Here is a 19,398-nt window from a genome sequence, read left to right on the forward strand (position 1 = left end):
AGTGATTGGAACACCTGATTCTGATTATTTGGATGGGTGAGCAAATACTTTTGGCAATATAGTGTATGTAGAATACTGCAGTATATAATCTGACTCGCTATCACAGTCAGAGCATCGTCTTATTCAACATGAGCTTCGATGTTTGTGTGATTGTGTGCTTTTTTTTTATGAATGAAATGCAGCCCCCCCCTCTATCTCTCTCTCACACACACACACGCGCCCACACACACACACACACACTGAGCTTGGCTTATATCCTTGACAGATATCCTTGATATATCAAGCTGTGGCCTGTGAGCAGTGAGGTGTGGTTATGCATCTCTAAACACCTGAAATCCCTCCCATGCCGCAGGCAAGCAAGCCACCCTGACACCCCAGCCCCGTTTCTATGGCAACCATGGACTAATTTTTCAAGGTTGTATATTTCACTTAGCAAGCAGAAGGTGCTGACTAGAAGACACTGTCCTGAATTTCTGATCTATAACAGATACTAACATGAACGAACAACTCAATTTGTAAGAAGATAAGAAATTGAAATGGGTGTGTGTGTGTGTGTGTGTGTGTGTGCACGCGTGAGGGTGTGTGACTGATGGCAGACCATTTTCACCTCCAGCCATATCTGGAATTGTGTTTACTTCACAACTGTAAATGAAACGGTTCTAACCAAAAAAGCTCCCTTGTTGACTAGACACATAGAGTCACGGTTTTCTGTCACACCATAATTTAAGACACCACTGGTTCTTTCAGCAGAGTAAAGAGAACTTAGAAGCATAGAAGCGGATACAATTTTCTCATGACTACGGTTGTTACAGTGTCACAGTTTCACGGTCTGTCACAGTGTATGCTCAGATGATAATGGCATTGATACAAAAAACAAATGGAGTGTCTGCCTTCAAAGACTTAGCTTCATGTACTGATGAGTGGTGCATTGTTTGTACAAAAAGCACAAAGAATTCTGGCATAGTGCATTGACTTAAAATGTTATAAATAAATTTAGATTGTGATCAGAAGAGAGCTGATTAGCTTGAGCAGTTTGTTAAGAGCGAGTGATTACAATTGTATCCACTGGCAGAGACAGCACATACTGTTCGTTACTGTAATCGCTGCGTGTTCGGAAACATAATAGCTTTTTCATTCACCTTGTCAAAGAGTGCAGATGGAGAGCATGTAGGCAAGTCTTAGAATAGTGGGTTGTCTAACTGCTCAGAGCTCTTCTTCGATGTAGTTTTGCATCATAGGGTCATTAGGTCCACCATCAGTGAAAGTACAAAGTGATAAACAGCTGCAGGAATTGTGTTTTCATTGGCTAAGAGAGCCATTTTGGGCCATTTCTATCCATTTTAGTATCACAGTGTTCCTGCCTCTTTGTGGTTCCCAGTAAAACACACAAGAATAAGACTCATTGACTCATATCTTGACTGATGTCTTTAAGCAACATGCATTCAACATTGTGTGTTTGAGTACATAAGTATGAAATGTGATAAATTGTGACCACAAACCATCAAATTTCAGAATTATAATATGAAGGCCAGAAGAAAGAGAGCTGCCTCGAATGTCCTTCAGCAGTGGCCATTTCTTCTACAGTAAAATAATGAAGCTGAAACATTTGAAAAAATTGCATCAGCTTTTCCACAAAGGTCCTAACACAATCTGTCTTTCATTCTTGCTCTCTCTCTCTCTCTCTCTCTCTCTCTCTCTGTTTCTCTCTCTCTCTCTTTTAGGTATCCTGAGTCTGCCAGACAGTTTTAACCTGCACAGAGACCAGCAGCGGTCAGGGAAGGCTGGTAATGCATACAGTCAAGCTGAGCTGCGCACTATAGAGCAGTGCCTGCTGGCCACACGTGTTGGGAGCATCTCTGAGCTCAGTGAGTGAAAGCCATAGTCTCTTTTATATCAGCTTGATCAATATCTCCTGTTTTAAAAATAGTGTTTGTTCAGTTCTATCCAATAAGAACAGAACTATCTGTGCAAGTGTGTCTAAGTGTTTATCTGTATGCACATAATACAGTATTAAGCTGCACCCTTTATTAGGACTAGAGTCATATAAGGACAGAGTGTTTACATAGTTGATGCAAATCTGCTTTGCTTTTTCTGTCACTTTTCTCTCTGTGTCTGTCTCACACACACAGTCATACACATGCAAACACTTCCTTGCCACCCGTGCATATTCTAACACGTGGCCTTATTTGAAGCCACAGAGTCTTTCTACCACATCCCTCATTTTACGAGTTACTATAAGGGCACGGTTATTGCCTATAACTTCATGCGTGTGGTTTGATGCTCACCATGAAGCACATAAGTATAAAACACATTCCCAAAATACTTAACATTCTTTTGATATTAGTTGTAGAGATTTTCGAGATTTATGTCAGAAAATTCTGATTTTCAGGCACATGCAACTATCTGAAGAACTGATGTTTGAATTATTCATCTAGATTTTTACATGGGTTTTGATCTTTTTGCTATGAAGCTCAATATAAGTTATAAAAGGAAGGCATCTATTATGGAAACCATCAATATGATGATGATGATGATTAAGACTGTTCGTTATTATACGATAAGCTAGAAACACTATATAATAAGCTAGAAACACTATCTGTTTTGCTCACGTTCATGTGGCAGTATGACTAATAAGCACTCCAGGCTCATGCCTTGCACTGACTAAACACTTTGTGATCAGAACCCGTGTCTGTGTTTGTATGAATTCCGTTTGCATAAAATTGTACGCTTTTATTGCCCTGATAAAAGATGGCTTGTCATCAGCAGGACAACATTAATGCTTGAATTATTCCTCTGTAATTGGACAGCAGAGTGCAATGCCCATTGCCTTAAAATGCCCCTGCACTTAAAACCTCTCCAAGCCCATTTTTATACCTACAATTTCACTAAAGTATGCCTTTCAACTTCACCAGTGTCTCCTTTGTATTTTATATTTTCTTTCTCTTTCTTTTTTATTCTACCTCTATCTATAATGGCTGTGTCACTAGTACTGGAAGGGAGGTTGAGGGTGCTTGCATCCGCAACACACATAGCCTGCCACAGGAACAATTCTTCTTTGGATAGCCATCACAGAACATACTAAAATGGCAAAATCTAGTTTTGGATATTCAATACAGATTACATTACAAATATATACATTTTTACTGCGTCCCAAACTATTTAGGAAAGAGTAATTTACATAAAACTAAGACAGAGTACTTGTGTCTGTGTTATGTCTGTTGTCTGTTTTTGTGCATGCTAGTCAAATTTACAAAGATCAGGCATAACATTATGAGCACTCACAGGCGAAGTGAATAACACTGATTATCTCCTCATCATGGCACCTGTTAGTGGGTGAAATATATTAAGAAGCAAGTGAACATTTTGTCCTCAAAGTTGGTGTGTTAGAAGATGGAAAAATGGACAAGCGTAAGGATTTAAGCAAGTTTGTCAAGGGAAAAATTGTGATGGCTAGACAACCGGATCAGAGCATCTCCAAAACTGCAGCTCTTCTGGTGTGTTCCCCGTCTGCAGTGGTCAGTATCTATCAAAAGTGGTCCAAGGAAAGAACTAAGGTGAACCGGTGACAGGGTCATGGGTGGTCAAGGCTCATTGATGCATGTGGGGAGAGGAGGCTGGCCCGTGTGATCCAATCCAACACACAAGCTACTGTTGCTCAGATTGCTGAAGAAGTTAATGCTGATTCTGATAGAAAGGTGTCAGAATACACAGCGCATGACGGGCTGTTTTGGCAGCAAAAGGGGGACCAACACAATATTAGACAGGTGGTCATAATGTTATGCCTGGTCAGTGTATATCTTCAGTTTACTTCGTTAGATGCACACTAAGTCAAAATACAAACATTGACATTTTCTAACATAGTCACAGTATATCTACAACAGACCTCATAAATGCAAGATTTCTTACTAAAGATCAGTGTAGAGAACATTTCGCATTTGTTCCAAACCTTCTGCCGTATATTCACATAAAAATTGAATTGAGTGCCGCTGCTTCCAAAATGGCAACGTTACAGTGATCTCTGCCTTCTCTCAAAAAGACACATTGTAATGAAATTTAGTCAGACATTAGTTGCAAAATATCTGAGTAAATAATTTGGACATCCAAAATGGACTAATGGAATGTTTACATGTATTTTGATATTTTTTCCTTCTGTAATGTCCATGAACAAAATATAACTGAATAAAATGTCTCTTTACCGAGCCCGAGCAATTACAAGAGCTCTCTATATGTCAGGAATCGCATTAGCACTAAGAATACTTTCTATCACCATTTCAGAATTTCTTCACTGTAAACCATTAGAACTCACCTACCTTTATATTTTACACAGGCGTATTATACTCAATATAATAGGATATAACACAGTGGCACTGTCTGTCAGTATCTGTATCAGTTTAGTAGCCCAGTAGTCTGTATCTGTATCTGTTTTCAGATTCAATACAAAATGGTATGTATGGTCTAAACCAGAAGAAGTTTTCCCTCTGTCATTATTATTCTTATTGTTATTAAATATGAACCCTACTATAATGCCAGAACTGTGAGCTTGGTGTGTAAATTCTGGCTCATACAGTTCCTCAGCTTCATTCATACTACTTTCATACTCAACATAACAAATAAGACTGCGGCTTTATTGCATCTTATGGATTTTCTCCCTCACACCACATCCTGTTCATCTAGATTGCTGGCCGAATATGAACAAATCCACATCATTGCTTTTTCTGTGAATGTGTGGGTGTGTAAGGTGTGAGTGTTTTTTTTTCCGCATGCATGTGAATGTTAAGCCAAGCAGCGGTATTAACTGTAGATTCCAGAATTTTCTGGGGTATTAGCTTCTTTACAAACAGCTGAGCTCGACTCTTCAGGAATAGCAAGCATGCCTAAATTGTCTGATAGAAACATGCTTCATGGTTTCGTCTCGAGTTGGTCAGAATTGCTAATTAAAGCACCATGGCTGGCTAGCTCACAATGAGTGTTTCCATGCTTCCACTTTGTTCTTTCCTCTGTTTTTCTAAGAAATACCATTTCCTCTCTTCACTTTGATAACGACCCTATTTCTTTGGTCTTCCCTCATTACCCAGAATGCCTGTAGGATTTCTAAGCTTTGTTGCTAGTGCCTAATGCCTAATACATTAGCATTGTATGTGCACTTTTCCTGCATGAAAAAATCCTTAGTTTTGCTGTTTCAGATATATTAGCATTTAGCTGTTTGGATATTTCTGTGAAATGCCAAATAAATTGTATTTCAAAAATAAGCAAGGTTTCTTTTTGCAAATTCTTTTTAAAGTCGAGAATACAATGTTAAAATCCGTAAAGGTAAACTTCAGAAAATTGTGTGTTAAGATCGCTTCAATGTTAAATGAAGCAAATGCACATCGTATATTTTGAAATTTAAAGCTCAGATCAAACATTCTGTTTAATGTGCGTACGTTGATTGCAGTACACAGAGCAGAAGAAAACATTTGTTTGGCCATTTACTAAGGCGATGTTGATCTGTTTTAATATAAAAAAAGGCTTTTGCATACTTTTGTGACAGTGTAGCGTAGAACAGGCCTTCCACCTGGCCCTCATCAAGGCGCTCATTCTTTATTTATGCTTTAGGGGAGGAAGGATGAGCCGTCAGTTGAAGCTCAGTTTTCCAACTTCTGTTCATCTGTTCTGTTCTGTTCTGTTCCTCAATCGCTACTGTATTCCCACTTTGTTCTCCCAGTCATGAAGGTCACCTTCATGGCCATTAAAGCTCCTGGATATTGTGTTCATCTAAAGACTGGGAAAGCACAAGGGGAGAAAAGTGCCTTTAAATGCTGCAGAGTTTCTTCCTGTTGGTTAATCTGGAGTGGATATCACTCTCAGTCAGCTCCTACTGGCCCTTGGACTCACAGGAAATATCACAGGCTATCATGAATAAGAGATGAGAGTACTGGTCATGGAACTGCCCTCTGAGAGCAGCTTTCAGTCTCTTTTTCTCAATTCCAAACCCGCTTGACATCATATATACCCTGTGCTTATGCTCATTTGGTGTCTGAGTGTGCCTGCAGCTACTGTACGTCTCTCTTGTAATTGTAGTCTAGCACCTACATGTCTGCAGGTGCAAATGTCAACACTTAGGTCTCTTTTTGTGAAAATGCACTTAATACGTGACTTCTTTTTTTTCCCGAGTTAAACGTTGAAACAAGAGGATCTCATATCTCCATGTAATTCTGTAATTGCTGGATAATTGCTGTCTCTTTGCTCTCTGCTGTCAGTTAATTCACATGGCATGCACGCAAAACCTTTATAAATGTGGCTTTTACTGCATTCATTACTGAATCCTGTAGTCGTGGCTGTGTGAGAAACACAATTATGTCAGTTAAACAACCCCTTGTCTTTTTTTTTCTAAATGATCGGGTCTGTTGGGTCTGTCACACACTGGCTATATGGATGTTAATTCATTGAAACAAAGAAGTATATGAAAAAAGAATAGACGGGACTGCAGCATTCTCATTGTTGTGTAATTGACAGAGGCATTTGCTCACAAGGTCTCACAGCATGGCACTATTTATTCATTGCTTATGCGGTGTGAAGTGCTTGTGTATTTTTCTGAATGGATTCAAAAGTGCGAAGACCCATGGATTCCTAAGATCCCACACTGATTTAATATTGAAAGGATAATGAGTAAATGATACAAAGCGATACCAAATGTCTGGTAAATTAATACTGAATTCAGTCTGAATGATTGCATGGTACTTTGAGTGCTTATTCTTTTGCTTTATTTGTTTATTCTCTTCCATGCTGGCTTATTCTTAGAGAAATATCGAGAAATAATATGAACACAGAATACTTGCAACAGGAGAGTGTTTCTCAACAGCTAGAGATGACAAATGGCTTGATTAAACAGTTCCATCACTGAGTGGATGAAAGCAGGACAGCCCAAAACAAAACGCCATGAAGACGTGTGTCTGTGACCTAGGACTGGAATATATACAGTATATGGATATAATTTCAATATCATGATAAATAAAGTCGTTATTAAGACGCGAGTATTGTGACAATGTGACAAATAACACGATATCGCTACATTTATAATAGCAATCATCAGTCCCTCTAGGATTTTGCTGATTCTTGTGTGATTGCTGTGGCCAAAAATACTTGATTTTTCTTTTCCAAAATTCACAATGCAACTTGCTTTGTGGAAAACATGAATTGGTAAAATTGCAAACAGGATTCTTCTTTAAAATGCCGACCAGAAAAGACCCAAAAGTTATTACTTGTGATAGCTGTACTCTTGTTTAAAGTCATGAATCAAAGAAGGCTTTGTCTGACTGCATGTTGGGATGACGGCGTATGACATATCGGCCCAAATCTGCAAAAAAAATCTCAGGTAATCTTGAAAAATTGCAAGCTCCTCCGAATATTGCAGAGTTTGGTTGATTTTAATTTGACCAAAATTAAAAATTCTGAAAGCAGCTGAATTAAAGAATAAAATTTCATAGACTTCACTTATTTAACTTATTTTTGCCATTAAACAAGAAAAAAAAAACAATGCTACTGTTTTGTTGACAGTTTGCTAGCTAAAGTATATATCACATAGAGCTGTCTTCAAGTGTCACAATCACCCACCCACTGTAATCACATCACCCACTGTAATCACACCAATGACCCTCATTCCACAGCTCACATTAAGTCATCTCCTGCTTACTGCTTTACAGGTGACCTGGTGTCCAGAGCCATGCATCACCTACAGCCCCTGAGTATCAAGAACCATACTAACAGCACTCCTGTGCACCAGAAGACCAATCTGCTCCACTGGGAGCCTGAGGCTCTCTACACTCTCTGTTACTTCATGCACTGCCCTCAGATGGAGTGGGAGAACCCTAATGTAGAACCCTCCAAAATCACTCTACACACAGAAAGGTGAGATTGCAAGGCTGGATCTTTTGTCATATGTAAACTGTAGCAGATTTACTGAGTATTTTGTTTCTAAATTATTTTTAGACATGAGACAGGATACACTGACCTTTTTTTGCTTAAGGGCGCAGCAGGGGATCTCTGGGTGAAAAAAATCTCAGAACCTTAACCACTGATCCAGAAAGATACACTGACAGAGTCATCTGTTTCAGATATATGTCAACGTGCTTCTTTGTAACACTGTTGATTGAAGTATAGAAGTGACCACGATATGGTCTACATTTTCATGCACAAACTGAATCTATGACATACCCCAAGAGATGCAGTAACTGTTCATGAATTATACAAGTGAGCTTTCCAATTCTCTTACACATGTGGATATGATTTACTTGACACAGAGCTTGGAAGCATGATGCTCAATAAGTTATGATTTAGGACATGCACACCTTTGCAGAATTGCTACAGGATTTTTGAATAAATTCTTGTTACTATATAACACAGGCCCACTGTTGATATCTCTCTGTATTTGTCTGTATCTCTGTCTGTATTTATATTTAATGCTGAAGTGGACATGGTCAGCTGTGCACAAACTGTTGTTTAATCCCACTAATGCAGCTATCATTTTTGTTTTGTAAAATCCTTTGCTAACAAATTTAGTTGGCTCTGTTTTTCAAAAAAAAAATTATATATATATATATATATATATATATATATATATATATATAAAAGCACCTAGTAGCCTAATTTAAAACAGTGTGACCCTGACCAGCACTTATTAAGAATGAATAAATGCATGCTGTTTATGTAAATGAACCTGAGCTTTCTTTGCCCTGCAAGCATCATATCTGACCGCTCACTTGCGCCTACATAAAAGTAATGCATGATTTTTTTATTTATTATTTTTCTTTACATTCCAAGGCATGCCAGTCCCCGTGCATACATCAGAATAAAAATAATATAAATCAAATAGTGTACATCCTATTCGTATCTTACATTCCTATAGTTATATCATTTATATCATAGAAGACCAAGTTACACATCTTATTAAATAGCCCAGTATTTTGCTCAATATTCGTAACAGCTGCAGAGGCTAGAGCGTAACAGCTGGAGACGTTAAGGCGCTGTGAAGTGAGTAATTGTGATTCTGCTTGTTGTCTCTCCCTGCAGGCCATTTATGGTACTGCCTCCCCTTATGGAATGGATCCGAGTGGCCGTAGCCCATGCCGAACACCGCCGCAGCTTCTCGGTGGATAGTGATGACGTTCGGCAGGCGGCTCGGCTCATGCTGCCAGGAGTGGATTGTGAACCTCGGCAGCTGAAGTAAGTGGCCATATCAAAATACACCAGATATATACGTGTAGCAGTTTTTGCTTTTATAGGAGACAGATTTGGGCCTATAGATTTTATTACCATTTGTAGCACACATGAGATCCTACAGTGTTCAAAACACTAGTTGATCTTACACAACCTGGTGTTGGTTGTCATTCTGTTTTGTCAGCAGACATGTTTTTTGTATTTGTCTCTGCAGGACAGATGATTGTTTTTGCATGTCACGAAAGCTGGATGCTGCATCAACGGAGGCAAAGTTTCTGCAGGACCTGGGGTTCCGCATGCTCAACTGTGGCCGCACGGACCTGGTAAAGCAGGCCACCAAACTGCTCGGACCTGAAGGCATCAACAGCAAGAGCGAACAGGTGACACACCTTACGCATTTACACTATAAACATCATACCATTTGTTCATATTCAGAAAAACTGTAGAGGTTCTATAAATAAAACTTGTGTACTTCCAAAGAAACATCCAGAACAGTAGCAGTCCTTTCAGTACAGCCCTCACAAACCTCATCCACATTTGTCCTATGAAGATGTTAACTCTACTAAGACTTTCTCATTACATCAGCACAGTGGTGCCACTGTCATTCTTACAGTGTTTTATGGTTAAACGTCGCAGTGGGAGCCAGAGTACAGGCCACACGTCACCACTCTCTCCATCATCCTGCTAGCTTGGCTGCACCGCTGAACTCTGGGAGGGAAATGTAAGCCGTTCCCGACCTTTTTCACAGAACCAGGAATGGCGTCAAATTTTCCATGGGCTCTTATACTGGATTAAGCTGAATCCTCTCTAGTCTCTCTATACACACACTTCCAAAACTCTCCTTTATTAAGTAAATATTCTGTGCCTACAGTACATTTAAATGTAAGCAACTGTTGTTCCTTGTGCCATAAGACACTAAATAAGTAATATTTTTCATTCAGTCTGACTTCTGGGTATCCGTGTGTGTGTGTGTGTGTGTGTGTTATTTAGGGTATGACTCCACTGATGTATGCATGTGCTCGTGGTGATGAGGCCATGGTTCAGATGCTGTTGGATGCAGGAGCTGATATCAACAGTGAGGTCAGTGATTATAAAATTGAAGGTGTTCTTATACCACAAAGTAATTGAATTCTCAAATAGAATTGGTCAGAAGGTGTTTCATTTTCTGAAACAGCACGGCTCTGGCTTAAAAGGCAAATCACAGGTTTATATAATTGTGCTGTTTCAAAGAAAGTTATTTATCAAAGAATCGTTAATAAGCTCTCTGTAACCTAACATTGGTGGAGGTAGCTGTTTTATAGCTGTTATAATGTGAATAATAACTGGAACTGACTTGTCTTGTAGACAGTCAACAACATGAAACATAACTATAAACAGTTAGAAAATGCATGGTGTGTTTATTAATAAGTTACAAATTGTAAACATTGGCAAATTGCTGTGGTATAAGAAGAATAAAACACCTCAGGACATGTCATAGGAAATTAATTCACTTTGATGTGTTAACAGTAACTTTACATTAATTATTTTCCTATTATAGCACACTCTTGTTTTATTCCTTTGCTTCTGTTCAACAGAGCTTCCTCATGAGCCCATCATACCCATGCTTCCATTGTATTCCATATGTTCCACTGTTTGTATTCCTGTGTACTGTGTCATGGTGTAACAAGTAACAAAAAAAAAATCCCTAGAGATTTTTCCATTCAGTCCTTCTTAGCATGAAGTCATCTCTCAAACTATTGAGACATCCCTAAGCTGTTTAGCTGGAGACTCCAAAGCAAAGAATGATTTAGCAGTGATTGCAAGATTTGCTGTTGTGGCTGGAACCAGTCACACTTGAGTCATGCTGTAAGCAAAAGCAATAGCAATAGCAGGTCACAGACATTTGGGAACTGTTTTTACTACAATATTACACAATCTGAGCACATTGTTATTTAAGCTTAGACACAAATAAGATGTAAGAAGTTTCTCTGTCAGAGAAGATATAGAAATGAGAGAATTATAGAATAATGCCACTTTTGAGTATCTCTGACCTTTTTCCAAATCACAAGCTAAATCCAACTCTGAAAGTGACAAACATCTTCTGGGAGCCATGTGCCAAGATTTTGCTGAGAGCATCGTGTGTATGAGTTTCCCCAGGCCAGCACTTTGCCTGGCTGCTTATTTGCGTGTGTGTGTGTGTGTGTGTGTGTGTCCTTATGCCCTGACTGTCCCCTGTACCTCCTTCAGGTGCCCAACACAGTGCACCAGCACCCCTCAATCTACCCCGAGACTCGGCAAGCCACGGCACTCACCTTCGCCGTGCTCCACCAACACGTCCCCGTGCTGCAGGTAGACGTCCTCCGCCTGCCCTGACAGCACACTGTCACACACCGAATACAGAACATACAACTTACCCTGCATTGTTATTAGGATTATGCATTAGGTCTCTTGTGTTTTTTTCATGTTCTCTCTTGACATTTTGGTCAGTTGTGTGTGTGGGTGTAAAAGCTCTTCTCAGAGTCTTTGCCTAGCGACCGTGCTACACCCCATTTACCATGTTTCTCATTATCAGCCATTTTCACTGTGTTTTGCATAGCTGCTAAGGATGCTCAGTGTGTTTTCTCACTCAGCAGAAAATGTGTCTTATAAGCAGTTTAGTTTACTGTCTAGATCACATTGCAGGAAGCTGTGAAAAGTGGTCAAGTGCGAACTTATGTCACTTTGGCTCTCAATCTCTTGATCTTTCTCTCTCATATCTTGCTTCTCCTTTCCTCTCTCGATTTCTATCCATCAGTTGCTGTTAGATGTCGGAGCAAACGTAGAGGGCTCTTTGCAAGATGGAATGGAGAACTACACAGAAACACCTCTGCAGTTAGCCGCCGCTGCAGGTAACCTAATACTGTAAACATCACTCAGTAAGGGCGAGACACAGGCAGTGGAGAACAGAGGTGAATGCAGATCTTTCTTGTACGTCTGCAGGAAACTTTGAGCTGGTCAGTTTGTTGTTGGAGAGGGGAGCTGACCCTCTTGTGGGTACCATGTACCGCAACGGCATCTCCACAACTCCACACGGCGAAATGAACTCCTTCAGCTTGGCCGCAGCACATGGACACAGGTAGCACACATACACTTAGAGAGTCACATTACAGCAACTCTGTCATTTAATTTCCTGTAAATCATACTGTAAAATGGTGCCAGCGTAGATTTAGAGTAGAAAAGCATGCTGTAATGAAATGACAGTATGGAACTGAAACCAGAATGTGACAGTAAAGAAACAGTAGTTTACTAGCCAATGGCTGACTAAATTACTGCTTACTAAATTTTTACATTGTTTTTCATTTTACTCTAAAATACACTGTACTGTTAGATTTATTGTAGGTTTACTGCAAGACCAGTGTGTGTATATTATTTACATATTACATTTTTAGGGAAGGAAAGCAAAAAAAAGTAAATTATTTTTACACAGTAGCTCATTAGTTCAAAAAAAATTGAGATGGTAAAGTAATGCAAAGTAATGGTACCTTCTAATGTAAATTAGCATAAATCATAACAATAATTCTAGGCAGAACATCAGCTCACCAAGTTCTCAGTTAAGCTAGATCTGTAAAATATTGTAGGAAAATATCAAGAAACTCTTACTGTTCAGCCAGCTAGCAAACTCAACTAAAAGATTCGGATGTCAAGTTCTGATGTAAACAGCACATGAAATAAACATTACATCCTCGCTGTGCCTGCACTCTTCAGGAATGTGTTCCGTCGGCTACTGTCCCAGTCTGAGAAGGGAAAAGGGGATGTTTTGTCCCTGGAGGAGATCCTTGCTGAAGGGACGGAGGCAGGGGAGAGGAATTCTTTGCAGATGGAGGCAGCACGCACCGGGAAGGCCAAAATCAGAGCTCTGAGAGAAGCCATGTATCACAGCTCAGAGCACGGCCATGTGGATATCACACTGGATATACGCAGCTTAGGTTCGTGTTAGGGTTAGCCCAAATCCTTCCTCAGTCATATTTTTTCAGGCCCTATGTCACATTTATTTGTTCATTTATTTGTTATTTACATGTAGAAAATGCAAAATGTGGAAAATATGAATGTGTAGGAGTTATCTACAAAATACTGCAAGTGAAAACATATCAAGATAACACATATTCTGTATTTTGCATTTACAGAAACATTTGTTTGATGCATACTGTATGTTAGCATACTGGTGGATGATAGCTAATGCTTTATAATATTTTTTTCATGAATCGCTCAATTACACTATGGTGTCTGAAATATTGCCACAAACATTGACCTGTTGTTAGATTTTTCTCCTGTGAGCTTAGCTTCTAGCTGCTAGCTATGGAAGGGACATTGGTAATTAGGCATTATAAGCATTAACTAAACATCCAGTAACAGCAAGTTGTTTTGCAACATGCTGGATAGAAACAAGTCATTCAACACATTGCTAAGACTGCATTTCCTCCCTGATGAGTCACTGAAGCATTTGTTAGCACTGCAGCACTGCTCATGAACCGTTCACAAACAGAAGGTGCCTTTGATAAATCTTTGATGCTGCAGAGAATTTCAAGCCACAGAGAACATCTACAACATGCTCTAAATTGCAACAGAATCAGTTTACCTGATGTCACTATGTAAAAGTAAATACAAGACACTGGAGCTTGTAATAGAAGTCAAATACCTAGTCTCGCTATGACTATAAATACACATTATAAAATTGGCACAGTGGGTAGTGTTGCTACATCACAGCTCCATGGTTCCTGGTTCGATTCTGAGATCAGGTTACTGTCTGTACAGGGCTTCACGCATTCTCCCTGGGTCTGTCTGGGTTTCCTCTCACCTCCCAGAAACATGGACTGTCTATGTTAAATTACCCCTAGTCAAACGAGTGTGTGAATCCAGGGTATGGTCCCTCAACATTCCTGGTATAGACTCTGGATCTACTGTGACCTTGAACATGATGAAGCGGTTACTTTTAAAGAAATCTTGTTCATCCCTGAGTGCTGCAAAATATATACAATACCGGGTTCAGTCTACAATGATAGTGCTTAATACATTTTTGTGATGTGATAACACACCTGTGTCTGTGTGTGTGTCTGTGTTAGGAGTGCCATGGACGCTGCATTCCTGGCTGGAATCTTTGCGCACGTGTTTCTTGCAGCACAGGCGGCCGTTGATCCAGGGTCTGCTAAAGGAGTTCAGCTGCATCGAGGAGGAGGAGTATACCGAGGAGCTCATTACACATGGCCTGCCTCTAATGTTCCAGATCCTCCGTGCCAGCAAGGTCTGCAACAACCTGCACTACCACACATACACACATCCCACTCAGCCCATTCTGCCTACACATAGCATTCTGAAACTTTACCACAGATTTCTTATTACTTGCTGATAGGGACAGTAATGTAGCCTGTGATCCGCTGAACGCTTTAAACTGCGAGATTTGCTTGGAAGCAGAACTGTTATGTAATAGTGTGGGCTTTGCTTTGACTCTGGTGGAGAGGTTCAGTCACATACCTGCTCAAAGTGCATTCTTCTTGTATGTATAAGAGCAGCGATAGACTGCACTTCAGTCCGACGTTCCAATCAGCCTAACCGCCTGTACAAATCACCTGCTGTCATGCCAGCCCTTTACTGAATGCTTGCAATTGGTCATGTGGCTGAGTGCAAGCTGGTGGGTGTGTGTGCATGTGTACATCTGTCAGAGGTGATCTATGGGAAATCCACTCTTAGTTGTGCAGTGATGACTGTACCTGGCTTCTCATACATTATAATAAACATACATACAGTATAAACTATGATGTGTATCCAAAAAGCATTTACATCAATAAAAGATGGAGATATCTCAGATAGATATCAGAGAGGAAAAAAAGAGACAGAAAAAGATCTACAAAGAAAAAACTGCAATGCAGGCAGGGTGAAAAAACTGACATGATGAGGAGCTCCTCAAAGTTGCATTCATCAGTCAGACTACAAGGAGAGAGCAGATAATTCAGCTGGGAATTTGGTCTACCCGGTTTCCACCCACCTATACAAAGGAGAGCTAGAAGAGGCATAGCACAGATGAAAATAACATTAAACTCTCCTCTGATTTGCATCCCGTCTCTCCACAAAGTTCATGGATCCCCGCCCCTGCAGCACTCTTGTTGCAGCACCGCTTAAGCACGTGGGTACTTGTGGCCATTATTTGTGATGTGTGTCGTGTTTATGATGTTCATTTATTTTGTAGAATGAAGTGATCAGTCAGCAGTTGGCAGTGATCTTCACTCAGTGCTATGGACCCTACCCTGTTCCTAAACTCACAGAGATCAAGAAGAAGCAGACCTCCAGACTCGGTGTGTGTTGCCATGGTTTATAAATGTATATGTATATTTCGATTTCTACAGTCATTCAGTATATATTAATTTCCTAGGTGATTTATTTACCGTATATTTTGGTTTTACTTTAAGCTTATTACAGGTGATCACTTCACTTCAGTTCTCAGCATGTCTTTTGTATAGCTACAGCAAATGCATTCATGATGTTTTTCTTCTCTTTTGTTTGAAGACATCACAGCTCTCAAATTACAGTCATCTCTCTCTCTCTCTCTCTCTCTCTCTCTCGCTCTTTCTCTCTCATATAAGGCCTTCTCTGCCATCTAGTGTACAGTACATTTTCAGCACTGCTTTTGTTGTTTTTTATGCTCACGTTAGTTCTATGAGTGTGGATGTTTATTCATGTTGCCTGTGTTTGTGTTAGATCCCCACTTCCTGAACAATAAGGAGATGTCAGATGTGACATTCCTGGTGGAAGGAAAGCCGTTTTATGCTCATAAAGTTCTGCTCTTTACCGCCTCCAATAGGTGAGATCATACACTGCACTCAAAGTCAGCTTTACTTTACTGCAGTTCAGTGAAACCTCCACCCTGAAATGCAGTGTTTATATGAAATATTTGTGATGTGTTTAACAACTGTCATGCTGATTTGTTAGTTGGTGTTATATTGTTGTATTCCTCTAAGAAGTCACATGATGGACATGTTATTACAGTTACAATGCCATTCCTTAAATGAAAAACAATTTAAAGTTCTACACACAAATACACTAATCTATCATCTATGGTATGAAATTAAGAAGGGAAGTATTTTCTCAACTGGAATGCTAATGTTTTTTACCGACAGAAAGTATAAGTCGTTTCCCAGTCAATGACAAATGACGTCAAATGTAATGCAGTGCTGCTAGCTTTAGAAAAATACAGTGAATTTTTAAAATGTTGAAAAATAAAATCGCCCAATCTGGGCTAATTTTAAAAGACATTTATAAGATGTTGTTCACCAAAACATCATCTAGCACCTTGAAATTTTTTTTCCAGCAGCAGCACCCAGTATCCCCGTCCCTCATCCACTACGTAAGCAAAGCTTTGAGCACTGAATGCATGAAGTTTCCAAGGTTTTACTTTTTTTTGTTTTGGCTTAAGTACATCATCTGGTTGCTTGAAGTAGCATTGAAATAAGAGAAGAAGAATTAGAAGTATGCTATTTGGGGCACACAATCTTAAACCCAAACTTAACAATAAAGGTAATGTTTGCTGTTTAGTCTTAAAAATCCAAAGATCAGTAGCTACATAATTTGGTTTAAAATGGCTAGTGATCGAGCTACAGTATGACAAGACCGATAGTGTTAATTGTGGTATTAGCAGTATTAGGTGACACTTTAGAACATGAACAGTTTGAGCAGAATATACAGATGAGGAGGTGCAAGCTTACAGAAGAAAGATGAACTCACTGCTGCATTGCTCTTCAACTTCAGTGATGAATCAAGGGTTAAATCCTACTAGTTACTGTCATCCAGAAGGCAAGCAGCATTGAGATAAGATAAGATGAGATAAGGTAAGATAAGATAGATCTTTATTAATCCTGAAGGAAATTCTTTCACCAGAGACTGCTTCAGCATTATTGGTAATGCAGGGAACAAGAATCCCCCCCACACACACACATACACACAAAAAAACAACCTCAGAATTTCAAATAAATCTGTCACTGCAGATAACATGTTAATTTACAAGCCATTCAGGATGGATTTTTCTGTAAACTTATATTCTGAATCCAGAACATAATATATTTCTCTGACACTGTATGTCTTTTGTTTGTCTTTCATAAAGGTTTAAATCTCTACTAGCAAACAGACCAGCATCAGAGAACACCTGCATTGAAATTAGCAATGTGAAGTATAATGTATTCCAGGTTTGTGCTTTTCTGCATAGATAAATATAACCTACATTGTTCAACTGAGTCTAGAATCACCACATATGTAATACACCGATCAAGCATAATATTATGACCACCTGCCTAATATTGTGTTGGTCCCACTTTTCCTACCAAAACGGCCCTGAACCCTAGATGCATGGACTCCACTAGATCCCTGAAGGTGTGCTGTGGTATCTGGCACCGAGATGTTAGCAGCAGATCCTTTAAGTCATGTAAGCTTTCAGGACTTAAATGATACTTACAGCACTTAAAGGACTTACAGGACTTTAAGGATACTTTTGATAGATACTGACCACTGCAGACCGGGAACAGTCCACAAGAGCTGCAGTTTTGGAGATGCTCTGATCCAATTGTTTAGCCATCACAATTTGGCCCTTGTCAAACTCGCTCAAATCCTTACACTTGCCAGTTTTTCCTGCTTTTAACACATCAACTTTGAGGAGAAAATGTTCACTTGCTGCCTAATATATCCCACCCACTAACAGGTGCCATGATGAGGAGATAATCAGTGTTATTCACTTCACCTGTCACTGCTCATAATGTTATGCCTGATCAGTGTATTTGTGTGATTACCATAAGAAATATTTTTGGTACATTTTCCCATATGAACAAAACACCTGCTTGAGACTCACTTGTGTATGGTTGTCGTTTAATTATGTCAGTAAATGGTTAAAGGATGCAGATTGCATATTATATATACGGTATAACATGAATTCCAAACTACAACCATAACACCTTGAAGGACATGAAAGCTGTTTTTATGTTTTTATCCAACTGTGCTTAAAAAACGCTTTCTGTACAGTTGGTGATATCCTTGAGATGTCCATCAGACCTGTACTGTACATTGGTGGTTTATAACCACAGATTCTTCCCTGTATTATCCAGGTTTAGAGTTTAATGTACAAATACTCATAAAAGTCTTTTTAAAAAGTTTTTTGTGAAAATGTTTAAGTAACAACATTTAATAGCCTTATTCAAATAACCTTATGCTTTTACTGTAAAGGATTTTTGTGTGCATATTTTTCTCAGTACAGAGTAATGAATTACCTGTGCCTGTGGTAATTGCACACACACACACACTACTATTTATGTGTGTAAATAGTGTAAAGGCTATCATCATGCAGTTCATCTCTAAGTGACATTAATTAGGAATTTTCTCACAGCTGGTGATGCAGTATCTGTACTATGGTGGAACAGATGCACTACACATCAGGAATACTGAGGTTATGGATGTAAGTTCTGTTACCTTCTTCACCCTTTTTTTCTTCACACATGATTTATAAATGCTGAATCATTATAAGCAGAAGATCCATGTGTGACGTCATGTGCTAATAGACTCTTGTCTATCAGCTTTTGTCTGCGGCAAAGTTTTTCCAGCTAGAGGCACTACAGAGGCACTGCGAGATCATATGCTCCAAGAATATCAACACCGAGACCTGTGTAGAGATCTACAACCACGCTAAAGTATGGAAAATAAAGTTTTTTTCCTTTGAAACTTGTGTTTTTTCAGACTCAGTTCTGCCAGTTCCATATCTGAAGTCCAAAGGTTATGTCAGTGTTTGCGTGGGGAAAGTTATGCATATTCAGAGGTGGTTAAGAAATCTTTTCTAGACTCTCCTTTCAGGTTATGCAAATCACCTGTGTGTTGTTTTCCTCTGTGAAAATATCACATGGAAAAAAAGAAAAAGAAATCTAAATCGAAGAAATACGAATGATAAGAGGGAAAGCATTGAAATAAACTAACATAGGAGTCTAGTGTAATGTTAATACACTGATGGAAGGATGTAATTGTAATTGTAATTATCACATTCCTGGAAATGTCTGTTACATGGGCAAAAGTTTGTGGACAACTTACCATCACATAGATATACTGTTCTTCTTCAAACTCCTGCCACAAAGTTGGAAGCATACAATTGTAGAAAGTCTTTGTATGCTGTAGCATTGCAGTTTCCCTACTAATAGGTTCAAACATCTTCGATGCCCCTGTGCA

At 39.3% G+C, this 19,398-nt stretch overlaps 1 protein-coding gene across 7 annotated transcripts in view; it reads left to right on the forward strand.

Moving 5' to 3' along the window:
- Positions 1 to 19,398, forward strand: part of btbd11b (BTB (POZ) domain containing 11b) — a 61,274-nt gene that overhangs the window by 39,914 nt on the left and 1,962 nt on the right. Inside the window, exons 2-17 of one of the 7 annotated variants that reach the window (XM_058388076.1) lie at positions 1,722 to 1,865; positions 7,683 to 7,887; positions 9,049 to 9,201; positions 9,410 to 9,575; positions 10,186 to 10,275; positions 11,422 to 11,523; positions 11,969 to 12,062; positions 12,154 to 12,289; positions 12,919 to 13,139; positions 14,274 to 14,452; positions 15,395 to 15,500; positions 15,904 to 16,006; positions 16,514 to 16,549; positions 17,303 to 17,384; positions 18,572 to 18,640; positions 18,744 to 18,872. In XM_058388076.1, the coding sequence (XP_058244059.1) occupies positions 1,722 to 1,865; positions 7,683 to 7,887; positions 9,049 to 9,201; positions 9,410 to 9,575; positions 10,186 to 10,275; positions 11,422 to 11,523; positions 11,969 to 12,062; positions 12,154 to 12,289; positions 12,919 to 13,139; positions 14,274 to 14,452; positions 15,395 to 15,500; positions 15,904 to 16,006; positions 16,514 to 16,549; positions 17,303 to 17,384; positions 18,572 to 18,640; positions 18,744 to 18,872 (2,015 nt within the window). Of the gene's footprint in view, positions 1 to 1,721; positions 1,866 to 7,682; positions 7,888 to 9,048; positions 9,202 to 9,409; positions 9,576 to 10,185; positions 10,276 to 11,421; positions 11,524 to 11,968; positions 12,063 to 12,153; positions 12,290 to 12,918; positions 13,140 to 14,273; positions 14,453 to 15,394; positions 15,501 to 15,903; positions 16,007 to 16,513; positions 16,550 to 17,302; positions 18,641 to 18,743; positions 18,873 to 19,398 lie in introns of those variants that run through there. The other 6 variants (XM_058388077.1, XM_058388078.1, XR_009204475.1 and 3 more) reach the window with 6 other exon arrangements.

Source organism: Hemibagrus wyckioides, linkage group LG04 (genome assembly GCF_019097595.1).
Source record: "Hemibagrus wyckioides isolate EC202008001 linkage group LG04, SWU_Hwy_1.0, whole genome shotgun sequence".
Classification (NCBI taxonomy): domain Eukaryota; kingdom Metazoa; phylum Chordata; class Actinopteri; order Siluriformes; family Bagridae; genus Hemibagrus; species Hemibagrus wyckioides.